The 23,049-nt window shown below is 35.7% G+C and overlaps 1 protein-coding gene across 2 annotated transcripts in view; it reads right to left on the bottom strand.

Annotated features, from left to right (window-relative positions):
- The window catches only part of UBR1 (ubiquitin protein ligase E3 component n-recognin 1), a gene marked incomplete at its 5' end in the record, with an annotated part of 155,863 nt that overhangs the window by 56,817 nt on the left and 75,997 nt on the right, over positions 1–23,049 (bottom strand). For both annotated transcript variants that reach the window (XM_079700174.1, XM_079700175.1), the window contains 13 exons: positions 173–221; positions 1,082–1,184; positions 2,279–2,331; positions 4,601–4,725; positions 6,859–6,922; positions 8,821–8,922; positions 9,182–9,247; positions 9,943–10,053; positions 10,617–10,678; positions 12,812–12,992; positions 17,433–17,561; positions 18,270–18,369; positions 22,330–22,487. In XM_079700174.1, coding sequence (XP_079556300.1) covers positions 173–221; positions 1,082–1,184; positions 2,279–2,331; positions 4,601–4,725; positions 6,859–6,922; positions 8,821–8,922; positions 9,182–9,247; positions 9,943–10,053; positions 10,617–10,678; positions 12,812–12,992; positions 17,433–17,561; positions 18,270–18,369; positions 22,330–22,487 — 1,303 coding nt within the window. The remainder of the gene's footprint in view (positions 1–172; positions 222–1,081; positions 1,185–2,278; positions 2,332–4,600; positions 4,726–6,858; positions 6,923–8,820; positions 8,923–9,181; positions 9,248–9,942; positions 10,054–10,616; positions 10,679–12,811; positions 12,993–17,432; positions 17,562–18,269; positions 18,370–22,329; positions 22,488–23,049) is intronic.

The raw sequence follows: 23,049 nt of genomic DNA, 5'->3' as shown, positions 1-23,049 counted from the left end.
TCACCACTGATGTAGGCTATATCTTAATATGTGAGCAAGAAACAAAGGGTTCTTTGCACTTCCATTAGTTGCCCACTCTCAAAAAACAACAAAAACAAAACACTATATGCTTTGCTGATACAAAATCACAGCATATAGTCAAAATGAGTCAATTCGGTATCTCATTTTTTACCTTCATCTTTGTTTTCCTGTTTTCTCCTTTTCTTCTGCATATGTTCAGCCTATATATATTAAAAAAAAGTCTATCTTAAAATACACCACTTGACAAGCATGAAACAAATGGGGTACTTTGAAGCAGGCAGGAAAGATTCACAAACCTACCAAAATACTTTATATACTGAAATATGTATTCAAATGCTACCTTATTCCAGAAACAAAATGGTTGTCCTAGGGAAAGCCACTGCAAAATAGATAGGTAATAATCCTCATCACTAATTTAGTCCCCATTCTTTCAGTCAACAGTATTTACCTAGTGTCTATTATATATAGGGCATTGTACGACAAACTGGAAATTATTCATTTTATAAGGACAAAGCCAGACATTACCTTAACTAAGTGATCTAACTTAACATCAACCCTTAATGGGACAAACAGACATTACATGTGCCTACTGATGTGATGCAATATATCACTTATGTAGTATTCTTGCCCTAAGATGTTTAACTTGAATCTACTCACAAGAATACAATCAGACATATCCAGAATATAGGATATTCTAAAAGACAACTAGCCTATACTCTACAGAAATGTCAATGTTATGAAAGACAAAAAAAGGCAAAAAGATTATTCCAAATTAAAGGAGACTATAGCAACATGACACCAAATGAAGTGCATGATCCTTGATTGAATCCTCCTACCCCTAACACAACTATAAAGAAAATGTTTGGTATAATCAGGAAAATCTGAATACTTCCTACGAACTAGATAACATTATTGATTCAATTTTAATTTCTTGGGTAAGATAATGAGCTCTAATAATGAAAACCAGTATGAAACTACAGAAAAACCAGGCAATTTTCTATGGAGTTGGAAAGCATAAAGCATTTTAGGTTTATTTACGGAAGAGGATAACTTTTCCTACCTTGCTATGCTGTGTTTTGGAGTAATGATAAAAGTACATATTGAAGTCTTTCAATGATTCATCTTTCAGCTCATAAACTCCATGGCCTGATACACCTGGTTTCCTAAAAAGATAGAAAATATAGAGGTGAACTGCAGTGCTCTTGAAGTATAGAGTAAGACAAAATAAGAACCTAAAAATTAATCTAAAAGTCAAAATCAAGAGAAGAAAACAACCTTATCTCATTCAACTTGCTTAAACTGAAATGACAAATTTCATTTCAAGAGTAAAACTAAAAACCTACACTGTAAGCTCAAAGTCCTGGTAACAGCTAAGCTGTGTTTCATAATTATGAAATTTAAACAAATCTGAAGAAGTTTATTTTATACTATGTAGATTTGACCCCATACCCTACCTAAATCCCTAAGGCTTCAGAAGCTAAAAACAAAGCCTGTTCAAGATTTCCTGTTCAACTACAGCTTGCATTGTCTAAGGCCAAATATAAAATGGTAGTAAGATATCATATCTGTAGAAAATTGAATTGTAAATGAAAATATAGTGGTGAATCCTCTACAGAGAACTCTAAGGAAAAGCATTAAGGCCAAAAGGAGCACACCATATTTGTTTTGCACATTAAACAGCTTTTGGTCTCTATCAAAGTAAGTGAAATATTTTATTGAACAATATTAGAGCATGAAAAAGGTACATTCTATTTTTAAGGTTATTTGAAACTAGCAATTTATCTATAAATACATTACTATAACAGTAGAAATTCATTACCAGTATCAATTTTTAATTTCAAGAATTAATCCACTTAAAACCTTATTTCCATTTTTTTGTATCTCAAAGAATCAAAGGATTGCAAAATAATGTTTTAATCCTAGCAAAGTCTAAAATTAGAATACAATATAAAAATTTAATAGAATAAATGAAGTCATGGCTTAGAATTGATGGGAAAGAGACTATCGAAAGGTTTCTTTGCTTACTTAAGTCACCTAATATCACAAATTTCTCATTCACTTGACAAAAATACTCATTTCTTCATCATACAGGTACTAAGTGCCTACAGTGTGCCCCTTGTTCTCACCCATTCTGTCTGTACTTTGTTTTTGTCCTTGGGAGTTCAGGAAAGAACTTCAGAGCTTCTACAAAGTATCCGAAATACAAGAACAAAGATTGGTCTAACTTTCAGAATAAGCATAAATATTAAGTACTTACTTAAATGTGGCCACTTTGTTTATGACATTCTCTAAGCCAGTTTCATTATTTTCCTGTTGAAACAACATTTTTGTCATTTTTACCTTCATGTAATGACTTTATCTTCTCTTACTGTGAACTGAAATACACTTTCAATAGCATTCCTGAGTGTTTTATAAACAATAAAAAAAGATCAATTTCCAATATTTAAAAATTAGGTCTAAGACCAATTAGCTTTGTTTTGAGGGACCAATTTCTTAACAGAGGTAAGATGTATGTATAAACTGCTTAAGGAAGAAATTTAATCTAAGTTTGCCCTCATATATATATATATACACATACAACCAGTAATTCAAAGAAATTATTTTCTTTGTCTAGTATGTTCATCACCTACATCATTTAAGCACATGCCCATGCTGTACTAATCCCTAAAACCAAGGTAACAAAATAAATAGGATCTATGGTAAAACACATATGTAGATGTCCAAATATATTCTGGCTTTTGCAATTATAATAATTTTATTTTTTTCTGACTGGCCTGAATTTTTCCTTGAATTCGGAATTTTTTTGTTGTTTCTTTTTGGCCATGCCGTGCATCATGTGGGATCTTAGTTCCCCGACCAGGGATCGAACCCACGCCCCTGCAGTGGAAGCACGGAGTCCTAACCACTGGACCACCAGGGAAGTCCCAATAAGGAATTTTTTTTTATGAAGTCATTTAAAATCAGGATAAGGACCTAGTCAATATACTAAAGCAAATTCATAGATTCCTATAGTGTTGCAAAAATTAAATTCAGCCTCCTTTAAAAATGTACTTGAGATAAGCAGTGAAAAATTAGGGTAGACACTAAAGCTTTTTTTTTTTTTTGCAAAATACGGTATGTATATCATTATTGGTATGTGAAATTATTTTAGGTGGCACACAGTTATATATTTTTAAATTTTTGAATATTCATTTATCTTAACATGTGTTAGGAAAAAATTAATCTAGAATGTCAAACCTACTATTTCATTGTAATATTGCTTAGAAAGATGCTAAGGAAAAATGTAAGTTGATTTTAAAATGTATTAATAAGGGACTTCCCTGGTGGCACAGTGGTTAAGAATCTGCCTATCAATGCAGGGGACATGGGTTTGATCCCTGGTCCAGGAAGATCCCCCCTTAGTGGCCACGGAGCCACTAAGCCCGTGCGTCACAGCTACTGAGCCCGTGAGCCACAACTACTGAGCCTGCACGCCACAACTACTGAAGCCCGTGTGCCTAGAGCCTGTGCTCCGCAACAAGAGAAGCCACCACAATGAGAAGGCTGTGCACTGCAACGAAGAGTAACCCCCACTAGCCACAACTAGAGAAAGCCCATGCACAGCAACAAAGACACAACACAGCCAAAAATAATAAATAAATAAATAAATAAACTGTATTAATAATTATAAAATTGGTAGACAGATGTGCAAATATTATGAAGGTGATATGCCAAATGGTTAAAGTTTGAGAATCAGTTAACAATGAAATTGGAAAAAGATACAGGTATGTTGGAAGAAAAATGACCAACAGTCAAAGCTTACCTCCATTCTACTTCTCTGGAAAGCCTTGATAGTACAGGTAAATCTAATCTCTTTTAAGAATCATTGTTCTAATTCAAAATTAAATCTCGGAGTGAAAAATATGACTCATAATCTTTAGGATTACTGCTTCAATATCAGCAGTACTGAACATAAATATCACCTGTGTCAGCCATGAGAATGCACCCTGCAGACCTCCAGCTAGAGAACAGAGATACTAATGCAGGCTCACTCTGGGAGACATGGGAAGGCCACAAGCCTTGATTAGACTACCCAGCAGTCTAGGACAGTCCTACCTAATGTTCCTTCCCTCTTTCCTTCACCTGGAGTCAGATTTGCACCACAGTGTGATGGCTCCCCCAGCCTTTCCCAGCTTCCTCACCATTTCTCTCATAGTCATTGTTCCTAATTAAATCTTAAATCTTTTGTCTTGACATCTGCTTCTCAGAAGACCCAGACTAACACACCACCCAAATAGTCTCAGCATTTCAGGAAGTCCCCTTTTCCTCTGGAGAAAATTTACGTTAAAGTAAAACAAAAAATCAAAGAGTTTCCTGCTCTAAAATGTTTTCTAAACAGCCAGAATGTCTCTAAAATGTTTCCTAATGCCCAAAAGCCCAGAATTAAAGTTTATACCACAAAAAAATTAATGGTGAGAGTTTTATATCTGAAAATGTCCTAAACAGATTTTCCTAAAACTTCGAGTGGCTTCCAATTAAAGAAAAAGAAAAAACTATCCCATCTTGAGGTGAATGGAGTAAAAAACAAAACTGGACTTACATTCTCAGGTAAATTTTTGGCAATGGCACTGTGTGGCATGGGTTCAATACAAAGCAAGTGAATAATTTCTCTCATTGTGACCTCTTCTTTGGTCACATTTCCCACTCCAGGTACATAACGCTCTCCTAATACAAACAATGAAAAGAAAAAGTAAAACAATTAATTGCTTTCCATTTAAATCTCTTCCCATCAAGAACACTGCATTAAATCAAATCTATGAGATAGTGACCAAAAATTATTTGAACATGTTCCTAAATCTGAACAAGAGTCTCTTTGCTAAAAGAGGAAGAAAAATGAAGAGATCTGAAGAACACAGGCCTTCTCTTAACTTAAACACACACACACATATACATATACATACTCACATATTATAAACAAGGCCCCTCAATTAAATTAGCATGTGTCTCTAACCCAGAAAACAAGGAAGATAGCATTGAATAAGTAGTGGCCATCGTGGAACAATAGCTTTTCTTTCAAGATTTCCTCAATGTTGTCTCTACTTGTTATTTAAGAAAGAACAAAGTGAAAACTAAAAAACAAAATACTTAAAAATATCTCTGGGTTAAATGACAAAATAGTAATATGTATCAGGAATGTATGGTGTTGCTAACATGCCCACATGATCAGGTTTCCATTTTTCATCTCGATAAACTGCCAAATGGGGAGAGAAAATAGCTAAATTAACTATGGGAACTTCACTGGTGTCAACAGCATCTAATCCCCAATGCTTCAAGAAGGCTTAAAATATTCAACCTTATGTCACCACTGATTTTCAATACTACAACATGAGTACAAAGTCCTGTGATATCTATAAGAGGGTTATTACGAAGACAGGAATTTTTTGCCTAAGAGATTTGATGAATTCTACAAATTAGCCAAAGAATGACATTTTGTTAATTTAATTCACTTCCAACAGACCCACTCCTCTTCAAACACTGTAATTTTCAATTTTTTCCCACCAAAACAGTACCCTCTATAAGTTTCGTGCTAGAAAGAACCTTAGAGATCATGTAGATTACTTTCACATTTTACAAATCAAGAATTTGAGACCCTAAAAATGTAAATGGCACGTTCTTGACAGTTTATAGTGAGGTCAACTCTAGATCTTCTGATTCCTAATCCAAATCTTTTGCTACTTCTTAATGTTTTCTCCATAATATAATCAGAGATTTTACACACACACACAAACACACACACTTTTAAAAATGATGACTCCTAAAGGTAATAAACTTATACTCAGGAATGTAGCAAGTATTAACTAAAAATCAAATCACACAGAAGGAAATACCCAATGAATTTGGGTAAACAAAATAACAGCAAAATAATAGTAGCAATAATAAAATATAAAACAGCAAAAATATATTAGCAATTTTAATATATAGTATTAATAAGCAGTATTAGAAATTCTTCATATAGTATTCCAAGAACAAACACAAAAATTCCCCTCAAGTCTTTGTAATTTAATAAAGTATGTCACCAACTTAAAAATCTTTTACACATTTTTAATTTGTCCATTTTTTTCAGCAGTTTCCTATGGAATACTCTGGAGTTATTCCAGAAGAGTTAGTGCCTGGAAGATTTACATCTCACTTAGCAATAACGGTTACCACACTTCCTGCTGAGACAAACAGCTAGCCCAGCAACTAGCTCCCTGATAAATAAATAAAATGAACCCAGGTTTTCAGATTTGGCTAATGGCTAGAATCCTCACTAGGAAATATTAATACAAAGCAGTGTCTCCTGCAGTAAAGTAAGAAAAAAGAACTAGAATGAGAAGTCAAAAACTTTACTTAGCTGGTAAGATCAACAGAGACTATAATATAGAATATACAAAAGTAGAAGTATGGCCAATATTTGCACAAAGTAACAGAATGACTTGATGAAAATATATCTTACTTAGACCAATGTTACATTGAAATTTCATATATATATATATATATATATATATATATATATATACACATAAAATTTTTAGCACTCAACATAGTTATTTTACATCTACTTTTCTAACTAGGATAATTATATCCCAGATCTCTACAAACAAGTCCAAACAATTACAAATCAGGTATTGAAAAATGAAGATGTAATAGCTGTGCTTTTTAAAAGGTGAGTTTCTAAACATATCAATCACATTAGTCACATTAATCTCTAATATTCTCTGCTGTATTTGGGAGAAGAACAAAATAACTTACAGTTCTTATTAATGTTCTCTCTAAAAAGTAACTCATGTTCTATTTCAAAACGTGTTTTAATCTTACCCACAATATAGATGAGGACTTGAAGCATTTCTTCTATTAAGGTATTATATTGTTTAATCAAATCCTATAGAATTGTAAAAGAAAAAATTAGTTACTTAAGAACCAAAAACCTCCATAAATCATACATTTTTTCTGGATCAGATAGTCCATTTGATCCAGTATTTTCTTTTGGACCACAGCAACAGAGAATTATGAGGTGAATAATTCCCTTTTTTGACATCAAATTCAACAAGGTTCACAATACTTGGCACGTAGTAAGAACTCAATAACAATTGTTAAATATTATTATTGTTTTTATTATCATTATTTCCCATCTAGCCTTCAGTCAACAAAAGAATTCTAATCTTTAACTTTTCCTCTACTATTGGCTTCCTTCTTATCTGGGTTGGTGAGACAGTGTCTTCAAATAGGTAACTAACAGTTATGGTGAGAGTTCCCTTCCCTAACACACCTGTTATTTAAATACTACAGTAAATTAGATATTCATTTTCACTGAGTATAAAAACATGACTAAAAATTAGCTTTGTATTTTATAGCCTATCCTTTGGTCCGTTGCAAGTGACTTCTAATTTGAAGAATAAAATAATGTAATTCATTGGGTTTCCCTGGTGGCGCAGTGGTTGAGAGTCCGCCTGCCGATGCAGGGGACACGGGTTCATGCCCCGGTCTGGGAAGATCCCACATGCCACGAAGTGGCTAGGCCCGTGAGCCATGGCCACTGAGCCTGCACGTCCGGAGCCTGTGCTCCACAACGGGAGAGGCCACAACAGTGAGAGGCCCGCGTACCGCAAAAAACAAAAAACAAAAAATAATAATGTAATTCATAAATTCAAAGTAGTCAAAGGTTACTTTATAAACTGGTATCAAGTATTAAAACACTGAAGACGTGACAAAACTCCAGAGACAAATTATAAACTGTAAAAAATTTATTGATAACAAATACAAGTAAAGAATTAATATCTTTACTAAATAAGGAACTTTTACAAAAAACAGGAAAAGGGTGAAGGACAGGAACAGATAATTCACTACCAAAAAGGAAAAAAAAGGTCAATAATCATGAAAACATGGTCAACTTCACTGATAATTAAAGAACTGCAAATGAAAATTAAACACCATCTTTCATGTATTAGACCAACAAAGATTAAAAATATCAGTACCATTACAGATGTACATACTGCTAGAGAGAGCTTAAATTGGAGTTACTTTTCTGAGAGCAATTTGACAATATGTATTCAGAGTCATAAGAAAGAGTATACTGTATTCTTCAGCAAATCCACTTCGAAGAATTTATCGTAACAAAATAATTAGGCAAGTGTTTAAACCTTGAGGTGCAGAGATGTTTATATGAGCAAAAAACTTGAAAAACCTCTTCAGCAAAGGGGACTAAAGTATAATGCATTCATATACTGCAATACTACACAGCAATTAAAAATTATAATGTAAAAAAAAGATGAGGTTGTTGCATACTTATTTAGTGACAAGAAAAAACCTATCACAATATTTCATTAAGCACAGGAAGCATATTACAAAAATAGTACATATAAAAGATTCAATTTTTCCTTTAAAAACAAATAAGACACCAAAACTTTAAAAGTGATCATTTCCAGGAGGCAGAGTTTCATGTGATTTTTCTTCTCCTTTTTGTTAATCTACACACAGTCATCACTCAGTATCTGCAGGGGATTGGTTCCAGGACCCCTGCAGATACCAAAATCCACAGATGCTCAAGTCCCTTATATAAAATGGCTAGTACAGTTGGGATTCTGTATCCATGGATATGGAGGGCCAACTATATTCTAATTTTTATAGAGTAAAAAGAATATATGTGTGTATATGTATGTTTTACATATGTGCCTGATTCTTGGAGATATACATAAATAAATAAAAATCTTAAATATGATTAAAAATTTTAAAATAATATTTCCTTTGGAATTAATTTACATATCAGTTTCTGTCACTTACCTGGTCTTTTATGGATATGGTCTTGTTAAAAGCATCAGCAAGTTCATACCTCTGAAGTACCAGTAATAAGAATTTGTTGGGATCCATTAAAGATGCACCAATCTGTGAAAGAAATCAAGTACCATAGTTCTCATGTATTAAATGGAGAAACATTTTGTCTCTAGTAGGACTATGAGAAAAAATTATAAGGTAAATCTGCAGAAGATAATGCAGTAGTCCCTTCTGCTTCTATGATACTATATTCATTTCAACAGTGAGAAAAATTTAAGTGAAGTTAACAATAGCTATAATATCTTCGCTTATTATAAGAAACCTAGGAAGGAAGGTTAAGACAAATATCAGAAGTAATTTAAATAGGTACCTGAAGCATAATGATATCTTTATCATACATTTCTTCTCTGCACTTAACATCTTGGTAATAAAACACCTATAAAATAAAAAGTAGAACAGAAGCTAAAAGAATCATTTTAGTTCAAACAGAATTCTTAAAATTTTCTCTAAACTAGAAACCTCAAGAACTCCTTTGTGGCAAAAAATAAGCTGTAAATCTACAAATCATTTTAAGGGATTTGTGAGGATGAAGTGAGAAAATACAGCATGAAAATAATTCAGAGTTAAAAATGCTCTATACTAGTTATTACTCTCAACATGCATAACAAAATAATTTACTTCCCTTAAGTTTAAAATGCCCACTTCAATAAAAGTAAACCAATTTCTACAATCAATCATAACACTATTTTTCTCCCAAGTGGTATCTTTACAAGCCCTGTTTCCCCACCACTTAGGAAAAGCACTTCTCCTTATTTGCTCTACAACAGAGGGAAACAATGCCCTTCCATTAAGACTGGTGGTGGGAAGATTACATGTCCCCAAGTAATCTTCAGAAAAGACATATATTGATGGGATGGTTCCTGGTACTACTGGCTTTCACCTAATCTACCCACTTAATAGTATGAAAGGAGAAATGTCTATATGGCCACTAGAACTTTCATTTCTGAGTTTATATAAGAGAACACAAAACAAATAATCAGAAAAATCCAGGGATACAAAGTAAAACATATAAAAGAAAAAACAAGCAGAAAATGAACACATTCATAGTGTGAACAATAGGCCTTGCCATACCTGGCTAATGAGAGACAGCCCATTTCTTCGCCACATCTCAGCAACAACCTGGGCAACCAATACCAGACAACGCAAAGGATATTCCACTAGTACCTCTACTTGAAAATCCTCCTGAAACAGAGTGAGATCAATTCCATTATTTCCCAGAGGGCTTGGATGTTACGGCACTATACATTGCTCAGTTTTCTCATCTGTAAAACAGAGGGCTTGAACTAGATGACTCCAAGTCCCCGTGATTCAGATTTCAATGTTTTATCATATAGACACAAAATTACTAACTGGGAATTATTCAGGTAGGTTTCAAAATATTCTTTTTCTTCCCACTCAACCAAGAGGTATTTAGAGGGGACTTCCCTGGTGGCACAGTGGTTAAGAATCTGCCTGCCAATGCAGGGGACACGGGTTTGAGCCCCGGTCCGGGAAGATCCCACATGCCATGGAGCAACTAAGCCCATGCGCCTAGAGCCCGTGCTCCACAACAAGAGAAGCCACCGCAATGAGAAGCCCGCGCACTGCAACGAAGAGTAGCCCCCACTCACCACAACTAGAGAAAGCCCACATGCAGCAACGAAGACCCAACACAACCAAAAATAAATAAATAAATAAATAATTTTTTTAAAAGAGGTATTTAGAAATAGAATATAAGCAAATCAACATTTAATAGAGTCACTTACAAAAGGCACAAATTCATGCAGTCTTGAAATAGCACCCAGCCTGCTTAAACGCACATGAAGACCTAAAGGTTAAAAAAAAAGAGAGAAAAATGAGAAAGCAATAAACCCAGCTGATTTGTTTCCTAGTTAACTCATCAAGTTTGAAAACTTGTGAGATTTAAACATACGTTTATTCAGTTTAGAAATGACATCTCAGAATGCAAACATTTGATTTCTAATTTTGAAACACAGTTTTACTAACATATTTAAGATCCTACATTGTACAAGGTGTGCTTATAAATTATATAAAAACAATATTCTGCCTCTTAAGAAATTATTCTCCTCTTAACCAAGCATCAAAAGAAATAAAAACTTATAAACAACACAGTCCTACTGTATAGCACAGGGAACTGTATTCAATATCCTGTGATAAACCATAATGGTAAAGAATATGAAAAAGAACGTATATATACATATAGCTGAGTCATTTTACTGTACAGCAGAAATTAAACACAACACTGTAAATCAACTATACTTCAGTAAAATAAAAACAAATAAAAACGAATCTAGGTATTTCTTTTTATAAAAACAGAAGTGACATAAAATCATGTCAATTATACCATATATAAAAATTAACTAAAAATGTATCAAAGATCTGAACACAGGAGCTAAAACTATAAAACTCTTGGATTTGGCCATAATTTCTTGGATCACAGGCAATCAAAGGGAAAGTAAATGAGACTACATCAAATTAAAAACTTTTGTGCATCAAAGGACACTATCAACAGAGTGAAAAGGCAACTCACAGAATGGGAGAAAATATCTGCAAACCATATATCTGATAAGCAGTTAATATCCAGAATATACAAAGAACTCTAATAACTCAACAACAAAATCTGATTAAAAAATAGACAAAGGACTTGAACAGACCTTTCTCCAAAGAAGATATACATAGGGCCAGTAGGCACAGGAAAAGATGCTCAGTATCACTAATCATTAAGGAAATGCAAATCAAAACCACAAGGAGATACCACTTCACACTCATTAGGATGGCTATTTAAAAAACAAAAAGTAACAAGTGTTGATGAGGATGTAAAGTAATTGGAATCCTTGTGCTCTGCTTCTGGGAATGTAAGATGGTGCAGCTGCTATGGAAAACAGTATGGTGGTTCCTCAAAAAATTAAAAAGTAGAATTACCTTATGATCCAGCAATTCCACTTTATGGGTATATACCCCAAGAATTGAAAACAAGCACTCAAGTGCATATTTGGACACCTGTGTTCATGGCAACATTATTCGACAATAGCCAAAAGATGTAAGCAACCCAAGCATCTACTGGAGGATGAACAGATAAATAAAACATGGTATATACATACTATGGAATATTATTCAACCTTAAAAATGAAGGAAATCTGACATATACTACAACATGGATGAACTCTGAGGACATTATGCCAAGTGAAATAATCCAGTTATAAAAGGATATGAGTATGATTTCACTTATATGAGGTACCTAGAGTAGTCATGTCACAGAGACAGAAAATCAGAGACTGTAGGGAGCAGGGAATGAGGAGTTATGTTGAATGGGCACAAATTTCAGATTGGGAAGATGAAAAGAATTCTGGATATGGATGGTGGTGATGGCTGCACAACAATGTGAATGTACTTAATGTCACTGAACTATATAATTAAAAAATTATTAAAATGGTAAATTTTATGTTATGTATATTTTACCACAATTAAAAATATAAATATGTACCCTTATACAAAGTTGTTAAAAGAAAAAGAAACTGACATGGTCGATTTACATAGAAATGCAAATCAAAGGATGATTAAAGAAAATCTATGATTTCTTTCTTTTAGTGGTGAAAGGAACAGTGACACAGTGAACACACTGGTGCAATCAGGAAGAGAAGAGGGTGAAAAAACAGCAACAAGATTTTCCTATATTTACATCTGGTTAGGCAGTAAGTTACCAAGTTAGTTCTTAAGTGTATAGTATAAGGATCCATTAGTTGACCCAGATAACAAAAAGCCTAGGTAGCACCCTTAGACGTTCTGGTCACAACTCTTTGAAGGATAGTGACAGCTTTTAACTGCAGTATCTGATCTGAGTATGTCTGTCCATACTGAGAACAAAAATAGTACTGATTCTAATATGAGTATCTAGAAAACAAAGCTAACAGAAACATGCAAAAACCAAATAAACACTCACCAGCAAGAGTCCTAGAGATTGGCAGATGTATGCTTACAAGATCTTCAGATACTCTGTAGGATTTAGTTTCCAAAGTATGACCGCACAATTGTACTACTGTTTTGCTACTAGATTTGAAACTTGTACTGCACCTCATCACAGCTTTATGACATTCTTTATAAGCCACCAGTAAGAGTTCCTCCTAAAAGGAAAATAAAAATGCAAATAAACTGACAAGTTATCTACTTTATTACATCATTCAGTAAATATTTACTAAATACAAGCACAAAATTGTTTGATGTGTTACTAGAGCTACATCAACAGGATCTGCAAACCTGTAGGAAATATTATGACAGTCAGACAGACACACATACACACACAATCAAACTAAAAAATTGTAAGCCACGTAAATGGTATACACTAATAACCTTAATAGGGCAAAAAAAAAAAAAAACAATCACAAATGACTGGGAATACTTATTTGCAAAAGTAGCTTTTGAGGGGCTTCCCTGGTGGCACAGTGGTTAAGAATCCACCTGCCAATGCAGGGGACACGGGTTCAAGCCCTCGTGCAGGAAGATCCCACATGCCATGGAGCAACTAAGCCTGTGCGCCACATACTGAGCCTGTGCTCTAGAGCCCGCGAGCCACAACTACTGAGCCCACGTGCCACAACTGCTGAAGCCCACGTGTCTAGAGCCCGTGCTCTGCAACAAGAGAAGCCACTGCAATGAGAAGTCCGCGAACTGCAACGAAGAGTAGCCACCACTCGCTGGAACTAGAGAAAGCCTGCTTGCAGCAACAAAGACCCAATGCAGCCAAAAATAAATTAATTAATTATTTTTTTTTAAAAGTAGCTTTTGAGTGGGGTTTGAAAGAATATGCAGAATTTAAGTATGGGGGGAAGATGGAGAGATGGTAGCACTGGAAGCAGAGATACAGAATAAACAAAGAGAAATAAGGGAAAGTATAACTCCTGTTCGGGCGGTGGAAAGGAATAAAAACTAGATAAATCAAAGGGTTTATGGACAGAATTAATGAGCAATTAAACTGGAAATATGCCTTGCATTGCCATGTAAAGTTGAATATACTGATACTGTCTGAAGTGTAATAATGTAGTCAACATATTGCTTCAAGAAGAATTAGTTTAGTGGGTGTCACTGAAGGCGACAGGTTGGAGACAGTAGTGTTAGGAGACAAGGAAACCAATAGAAAGTTTACTACTAAGTTAAGTGCAAGGTGATAAGGGACTCAAACTAGAGTGGGGGCAGTCAGGGCAAAAAAGAATAAACCCATAGGAAATAAGTTAGGATTATAAAATAAATTTAGGATAAGGAAGACTCAAATCTGGGTGAGTATGGCAGGGAGATGAGTCAAAGGTCACTTTTTAAGAATATTTCTCACTGATTTTATCTTGAAAAAGGGAATTCTATAGTTAAATAAATTTTGGGAATATCTCTCTTAGAAATGAGCACATTAATTTTTTTTCTTTAAATAAATAAATTTATTTATTTATTTAGTTTTTGCTGCGTATGTTCTTCGTTGCTGTGTGAGGGCTTTCTCTAGCTGCGGCGAGCAGGGGCTACTCTTCATTGAGGTGCGCAGGCTTCTCATTGCAGTGGCTTATCTTGTTGCAGAGCACGGGCTCTAGGCACGTGGGCTTCAGTAGTTGCAGCACACAGGATCAGTAGTTGTGGCACACAGGATTAGTTCTCCACAGCATGTGGGATCTTCCCAGACCAGGGCTTGAACCCGTGTCCCCTGCACTGGCAGGTGGATTCTTAACCACTGCACCACCAGGGAAGTCCTGAGAACACTGATTAATCAAAGGGTTTGAGAAGTTCGGTGGCTTAAAAAATCATGTTTGATTTTGTTCAACCTAGCATTTCCCGATCTTACAGGAACATAAAACTTTTTTCCCCCTCAGAAGTCTGTTAACATCTAACACACAGAACACAGTGGCTCTCAGATTTCCTGTATGGATGAACGTATGAATCATAGTGTCATGAACAGAATAAGGGAGTCAAGAAGAAAAAATGCAAGCTGGAAGTAGAATGAAATGATGACAAATCAATTTAATATTCTCTGAGTTTGAAATACAAATGTAAGATCCAAGCAGTAATGTGTAGCACACAAACAGAAGTGATTCTATAGTTTGGGAAAGTTATCTTACGAAGTTTTAATTGGGGTGGTAGAAATAAAAGATCTGTAAGAAAAAGAACATTGGGGAATGTCTTATTTAGTAGGCAGAAGGAAGTGAGGGAAAAAAGGCAATCATTGATTTAAATGGGTAATCAATAAGAGAAATATTAGGATAAGTAGGTTTGTGAAAATCAGAGGGAAAGAGTTTCAAAACAATTAAGGTTCTCAAAAGAATACAATGCTACAGACATTTAAGGAAGATGGGGGACTTAGAAAAGACCTCTGAATTTGGTTACTGAATAGATCCTTTGAAATTTTTTCAAAAAGCAGTTCCTATCAATTGATAAGGGCAGAAGCCTGGCTCTAAAGAAGTTTTAGAAGCTAAAGAGTGGCGACAGTAAATGTAGATGACTTCAGGAGGTTTTGCAGATGTCAACATTAACACCACACACTTTGACCTCGTCTCCAACAATTAAGCATGCCCTTCATAAAGATGAGGGGAGCCAAAAAATATGTGCTGTGGTAGTTGCTGGACAATATTTCCTGTCCTTATTGTTCTATACAGCTGCTGTGCTAGATTAAAGTCTATTGTGTCTGTGAGCGTGACTGCCACTCTGAACCCATGACCAATGGCTGGTGGTGGAGCAGATGAGGAAAAAAGAGAGATAAAGTACAGTTCATGAGGGAGCAATGACAAGTAAGGGGGCTTTTATTCTCATTGTTCTTAAGAATAGGAGAGTCCTGTGTGTTTACAGGCAGATGAATGAAAGAGTGGGAAATACCAGAGGAGACAACTGAGGAAGCAAACTCCAGGAAGAAGTAATATAGGTTGGGACCAAGAGCCTAGGTAGAGACATCACTTTTAGAAAGAGGAAAATGAAACAGACCAGTCGTGAAGATATATATAGAAACTTAGTGAATTGATTGACTATAGTGAGATGTACAGAGAAACTGGAGAAGATGAAAGAATTTGACTTAGATAATGTTAATTTTCTCAGAACAGAAATAAATGAGGTCATCTTCTCAAAAGGGAGTCTGGAGTAGGATTATGTGCTTAAAGAGCATTATGGTCTAAAATTATTGCTTAAGGAGGGGACTTCGCTGGAGGTCCAGTGGTTAAGAATCAGCCTTCCAATGCAGGGGCATGGGTTCAATCCCTGGTTGGTGAACTAAGATCCCACATGTCACGGGGCAACTAAGCCCGCACGCCACAACTACTGAGCATGCAGGCCACAACTAGAGAAGACCATGCACTGCAACGAGGAGGACGCATGCCACAGCAGAGGATCCCACATGCCACAAGGAAGATCCCATGTGCCGCAACTAAGACCCAATGCTGCCAAAAATAAAATAAATATTTTTTAAAATAAATAAATAAAATAAAATTATTGCTTAAGGAAAAACATTAGTTCTATATTATAAAATTAATTTTCTTGGACTTTCCTGGTGGCACAGTCGTTAAGAATCCGCAGGGGCTTCCCTGGAGGCGCAGTGGTTGAGAGTCTGCCTGCCAATGCAGGGGACATGGTTTGATCCCTGGTCTGGGAAGATCCCACATGCCACGGAGCAACTGGGCCCATGAGCCACAACTACTGAGCCTGCGCGTCTGGAGCCTGTCCTCCGCAACAAGAGAGGCCGCGACAGTGAGAGGCCTGCGCACCGCGATGAAGAGTGGCCCCCGCTTGCCGCAACTAGAGAAAGCCCTCGCACAGAAATGAAGACCCAACACAGCCATAAATAAATAAATAAATAAATAAATAAGTTTATTTAAAAAAAAAAGAATCCGCCTGCCAATGAAGGGGACACGGGTTCGAGCCCTGCTCCAGGAAGATCCCACATGCTGTGGAGCAACTAAGCCCAAGCGCCACAACTACTGAGCCAGAGCTCTAGACCCCAAGAGCCACAACTACTGAGCCTGCATGCCACAACCACTGAAGCTCACGTGCCTAGAGCCCGTGCTCTGCAACAAGAGAAGCCACTGCAATGAGAAGCCCGCACACTGCAATGAAGAGTGGCCCCCGCTCACCGCAACTAGAGAAAGCCCGTACACGGCAACGAAGACCCAATGCAGCCAAAAATAAATAAGTTAAAAAATAAATAACTAAAATTAATTTTCTTAATGGTTTAACTCACATAACAAGGCTCTTGATTGAATAAACATCTACACCCCTTCACTGTTGGAATATTTAAAAGTCTAGTCCTAATTTTATTATTAATATTCATGTCCAAGGAAATAAATTTATCAATAATTAATTTATTAATTGATTAGTGTGTGCTGTATTTTTTAAACTTCACAATTCCCAAAGGTAAATGGAATGCCACGGAGCACATCTTCTAATTAAGTGTAAAAAACTACAAATTTAATAAGATAATTCAAATATATAAGAAACTATTTAAGTAATAAAACTTTACATCAAGGAAGTTGCAACATAAAACTATACTATTAATAACAATCAGAACACTTAAAAAGGCACGGATCCTTCTAACAAATTTTACTTACATCACAAGCGCACCACTCTTGGAACATCAGTAAAATATTCTTCAATTGCATCTGTATAGCAATGGCAGCCTCCCAGTCAGGATCCACTTCTATGTGTTGCCCAACCTGTCTTCTGATTTCTTCCATTCCCTACAAGAAAAGAGTGGTTAACATATACATATGGGCCCTCTTTCTTTGCTCTTCCACTGGCAAAATATAAAATCATCAGGATTTATATTCATGTATGCGTAGTTTTTTAACATGGCTGTTACACTAGGTCAGAACGCACGGGTTCAAATCATAACTCTGTCACTTTCTAGCTGTATGACCCTGGTCAAATTATTTCTAAACGCAAGAGGGAAGGGATATGGGAACAGATGTATATGTATAACTGATTCACTTTGTTATAAAGCAGAAACTAATACACCATTGTGAAGCAATTATACTCCAATAAAATTGTAAAAATAATAATAATAATAAATTTGTCAACAACAACAACAAAAATTTATTTCTAAGCTATGATTCTCTTATATGTAAAAGGGGGATAATAATAGTAACTACCTCATAAGATTGCTATGAGGCTCAAAAGAAATAATGCATGAAAGTGCTTACTACAGTTATCACACGGTAAGCATCAATAAACATTAATAGTAACAACTGCAGTTAACTAAGCTATTCAGAAAGATCTATTAAAGCAGAATCAGTGAGGCAGTGTTTAAATTTTACTTCTATTTTGCTAGATTTATCCTTCCTCAAATAAAAAACATAATTTGCTCAAAACAAAACAAAACATGAAAGATTGGGGTTAAATTTTTTTAAATAAATTTATCTTACTGATGTACAAAAGAACTATCATACCTGCATACAGGTAAGAATCTTCAAAAAAGATCTAATGCCTTCAAGGAACTGCATTCTTAATCTTTCCGTCCACACTGTGGGCTTGCTGATCAGGATATACCTATCAGTTCAAGAGACAAAGAAACATTTCACTTTCCTATTTTGGGATAATTTTAAGGTTCTCAGGGCTATAGATAATGTTGATTCATCAAAATTATGAATTCTAATTTCTTACAATTCTAGGCAGTGCTAGAATTACACCAGCAAAATGTGAATGCTCTACCTATGAGAGGCAGATGTCAAAGCTAAGCCTGACTTCTCCACTCAAAAGTTAGTCTGATTAAGTGAATCTAGCCTGTCACAGCTGGACAACCACAGTACAAATTTCCTATAACTGTTCATACCCTTCACCCAAAGGACCAGCTGAAAACCCTTCAGCCTCAAAATGCATGTCAAAACTACATGTGGGGCTTCCCTGGTGGCGCAGTGGTTGAGAGTCCGCCTGCCGATGCAGGGGACACGGGTTAGTGCCCCGGTCCAGGAGGATCCCACATGCCGCGGAGCGGCTGGGCCCGTGAGCCATGGTCGCTGAGCCTGTGCGTCTGGAGCCTGTGCTCTGCAACGGGAGAGGCCACAACAGTGAGAGGCCCGCGTACCGCAAAAAAAAAATAAGAATAAAAATAAATACAATCATCAGGATTTTATCAAAGAAATAACTTTGAAATATACTAATTACATTCTAAATCTTTCTTTTAAAGTAAAAAAGACTAAAGTTTAAACTCTACCACAATGAACAAATGGCATCAAAGTGTGGCTGTTTTCTAGAGCACTGCTACTCAAAAGGTTGGTTCACAAACCAGAAGCATCAGCATCAACTGAATCTTTAGAAATGCAGAATCTACTGAGTAATAATCTGCATTTTAACAAGCTCCCATAATGATTTGCATTCATATTAATATTTGAGAAGCACTGATCTAGAGAAGAAAATTTACATTTCTAGTTTCACATAGTTCATGCCTGACCCCTGTAGGAGAACTAGGAAGTAAAGAAGATGTAAGAGATAGGAAGAAAGGAAAGGAAAAGAAAAGCAGTCTGCAGATAAAAATAGGTGGTAAAAGCAGTGGAAGGAGAGGGTGGGACAGAGTAGGAGAGGAAGAGGGTGACTTGCATTGAGAATATGCTATACTTTTCAGAAAAAGGAAGGAACAAGTTAGAGTAATAAAAGGACAATATTCACTTAACAGAACCAAGGTTCAACTGCATCTCTTTTCTAAGTTTCATTTCCAAAATATCCCAACAGATACCTTCCATAGAGTGAGTGACAAATGAAACTAAATTAATACAGGTGTATTTATTTAGAATGAGAGAGGTAATAATCCCTTCCTTCTACTACACAGACCTCAGAGTACTGTGTTCATTTCTTGGCATATACCTTAAGTGGTATACAGTCAACTAAAACAGGTTCAGTAGCGAAGGACAATAATGTAGAAGGAATTTTAAATATGAAATGGGTATATTTAAAGAAAATGATGCAACTTAACATAAAAAAGAGTTGTCAGATATGCCTGCTGTCTTCAAATACGTCAAGTTAAATGAGCACTGAGTTGTTCTGAATGGACAAAGGGTGAGCTAGAGCCACATAATGAAAGCTACAAAAAGACAGAGTTAAATATAAAATAAACTTTCTAAAAGTTGGAAGGGGCTACTCAAGGGTTAGAATGCACTGCTCTGAGAGAATGAAAATTTCCTGAGGCAGGCTGAACAGAGCTTCTGCTAAGACCAATAAACTTATTTCATGCTGAGGTACAGTCAGATAAGTAGTATATAAAGTGAGACTATGAAGAGCTACAAATTCTGGAAGAATCTGTACTTTATTCTAGAAACAGTTAAAAGGCATTAATTATTTGTGGTTATTTCTAACTGATTTAAAAGCAGGGCTTCAGGAAGAAGTGGTGAATGAGTAAGTATATGGGGAAATAATAAGAATGACTACAAAATTTCTACAATGAGAGACTGAGAAATGGGGCTCAGTAATTATTTGTTAAATGAAGGGTATATCTGATTGGTGTTTTAGGCCAGGTTTCAGAGAAGGCTTTGTTGTTGTTTATGTAGTCTGTGAAGCTACATAATGTAGTGAAAGGAACATGAGTATTACAGATAAATAGCGTTAGGCTCAAATCCAAATTCTGCCACTTACTAGCTTTGTGACCTTAGGCATATAATTATAATCTACAAATAAAGATATCACCTACCTTATGAGAATGTTGCAAGAATAAAATGAAGTAAAATAAGTAAAGCTTCTTAGCACACAGCAGTTACTAATAAATAACACAGGACCCTTGTGAGAGTGAATTACATGAGAAGTCTAACACAATATCTGCTACTCAGGTCCTCAAAAGACATTAATTTTCCCTTCTCCTTGTCATTAGAGATATCTCTACTTATGTAAGGATGTAGGAGAGAAGTTGTGAGCATCAGAAGAGTGGGAAAACTTTAAAATTACCTTCCCAGCCAGGGACCCTAAAGTTTTACCATAGGGGTAAGTATCTAGGGATGCATTAACTCTAAATTATTTACCACAGAGCATAATTATAGTCAGAGATCCACAAAATAAAATATGACAAAACAATGATGTGATCATGCACTTCTCTAGATAGAAAAATAACTCTGTTATAAGAATACTTCAGAATAATGAGAACCACAGAAAGAGATTTTTCCTATACAGTAGACCAAAGGAATGATAAATACACTGATTTAACACTAAATTTTAAGTACTGCCATTTGGAGTTTTTGTATATTTTTTGTTTGTTTGTTTTGCATAATGTAAATTATGCATAATTTGTGAATCACACTGGCTAAATGGTAATTCACTACTGAGCTCATCACCATCTCAACTTGTACTGAAGATATGATAACATAACGATTTACTGAACTTTAAAGAAAGAATTACGTGTCATAATCATATTTAGAAATTGCAGAATTTGAAAGGGTCTGGAAACATTTTTCTAAGTAATATCAAGGATCCAATGCATAGTTCCAGAAATCCGTCAAATGTATTTTTCTAACTAGACTAATCTATTTCTAGGTTGGTTTAGAAACTTGTTTCCAGCTCTCTATACTTTACATGGTCACTAGAAGAAGTGGACAAAATTAGAATGATCTTATTCACGTAGGGACTAGAATAAGTAATCATACATATCTTAGAGCTCTTTTTTTAATAGCGAACTAAATGAAACATATTTTGTCTTAATATATTCTTAAAATAATTGTTTAAATTTATAATTTATTGAATACTTTATACAGCATAATCTTTATAGCAGTCACCATCTATTTCTAAAAAAGTTTGAAATTTATTTCCTTTTAGGTCCAATGATCTCAAATGTGATCTATCATATGATTCCAACTTTAGTTTAAAAGGAAACTCCATTCTCTTCAGGGAGAAAAACTTAAGAAACCCCTGATGAATACTTGGTCATATGTATGAAAAAGGGAGTTAAAAAAATTCACATCAACAAGATCATCTGAAACTAAGCACTAAGAGACTATGCAAGAGGGGCAGAACCAAAATACATGAGTGGAAGTGAGTGGAAGGCATGGTGACTATGATGGAGATTCATTTGGTGACCCCAAGAGACCCTAAGTTCCTGTGAGAGGCCCTTCCTCAGTACCTTCTTTACTGACCTGATTTTAACTCTATAAGAAGCCTTCACTTAGGGGCTTCCCTGGTGGCGCAGTGGTTGAGAGTCCGCCTGCCAATGCAGGGGACACGGGTTCATGCCCCGGTCCGGGAAGATCCCACATGCCGCGGAGCGGCTGGGCCCGTGAGCCATGGCCGCTGGGCCTGCGCGTCTGGAGCCTGTGCTCCGCAACGGGAGAGGCCACGACAGTGAGAGGCCCGCGTACCAAAAAAAAAAAAAGCCTTCACTTAAAACATTTATTGACATCACAGTAACAGTTCTTTGTATTTGCCATCATTATAAAGATTCCAAGATAACCAAAAGGATCAGATGTTTATATATAGGACAGAATAAACACAACTGTGTTTAACAGGTACCCTCACCTTTTTACTCGAACAACTTACTTTAGATCACATATTACTGCATATACTCTTCCCAATTTGTCCTGGCTATAACCCTGGAAGTTGAATTTATTGTTCCTATCCAAGTACTCAGGCAAAACTTCCAGCAGAGTTTCAGTGATGACAGAGATAACATTTTGCTCTTCAATAAGATGTCGAGCCTGCAGAACATGTGAAGAATATTGTCTTTAGTATTAACTCATTATAGTATGGACTTTATTTATTTATTCATTTGGGTGGTAAATCATTTTGAACAAATGTTTGTTGAGCATCAAACACATCCCTGAGTCTCACAGGAGAGCAATTTCTGAGAAATTATTTTCTAAAAGTAAAAATTCCCTACTCCTCAGCAACTAGAACACACCTGTCTGAACACCTCAAGCCCATTACACAGGTTACACAGTACCTGTGTAACATTCATTTACATGAATGTTTACCACTGTTAATCACACAGTGAGCAAAGTAGAACAAACAGATATACTTCAGGCTTCTGTCATATATATTTTCTATTCTGACATCTCCCCCTTAATCGCAATCCAATTTCTCTTCCCCATTCTTTTCTCTGGCCTTTGAAAAGAGAAAGTAGGAACTTTCCAGAAGAAACAGGAAAAGCAGTAGGATAAAAAGGAAGCAGAATCCTCCACCCTCCTCCTCCCAGGCCTATGCAGCTCCATCTCATGCAAATGCTCAACAGTTATATTCTCCTCCTGTTTTGTTTTATCT

This window comes from Hyperoodon ampullatus (assembly GCF_949752795.1).
Source record: "Hyperoodon ampullatus genome assembly, chromosome: 3".
Lineage (NCBI taxonomy): Eukaryota > Metazoa > Chordata > Mammalia > Artiodactyla > Ziphiidae > Hyperoodon > Hyperoodon ampullatus.
Note: the sequence above shows the minus strand (reverse complement) of the source record. Positions and strands in the feature narration are given on the sequence as shown.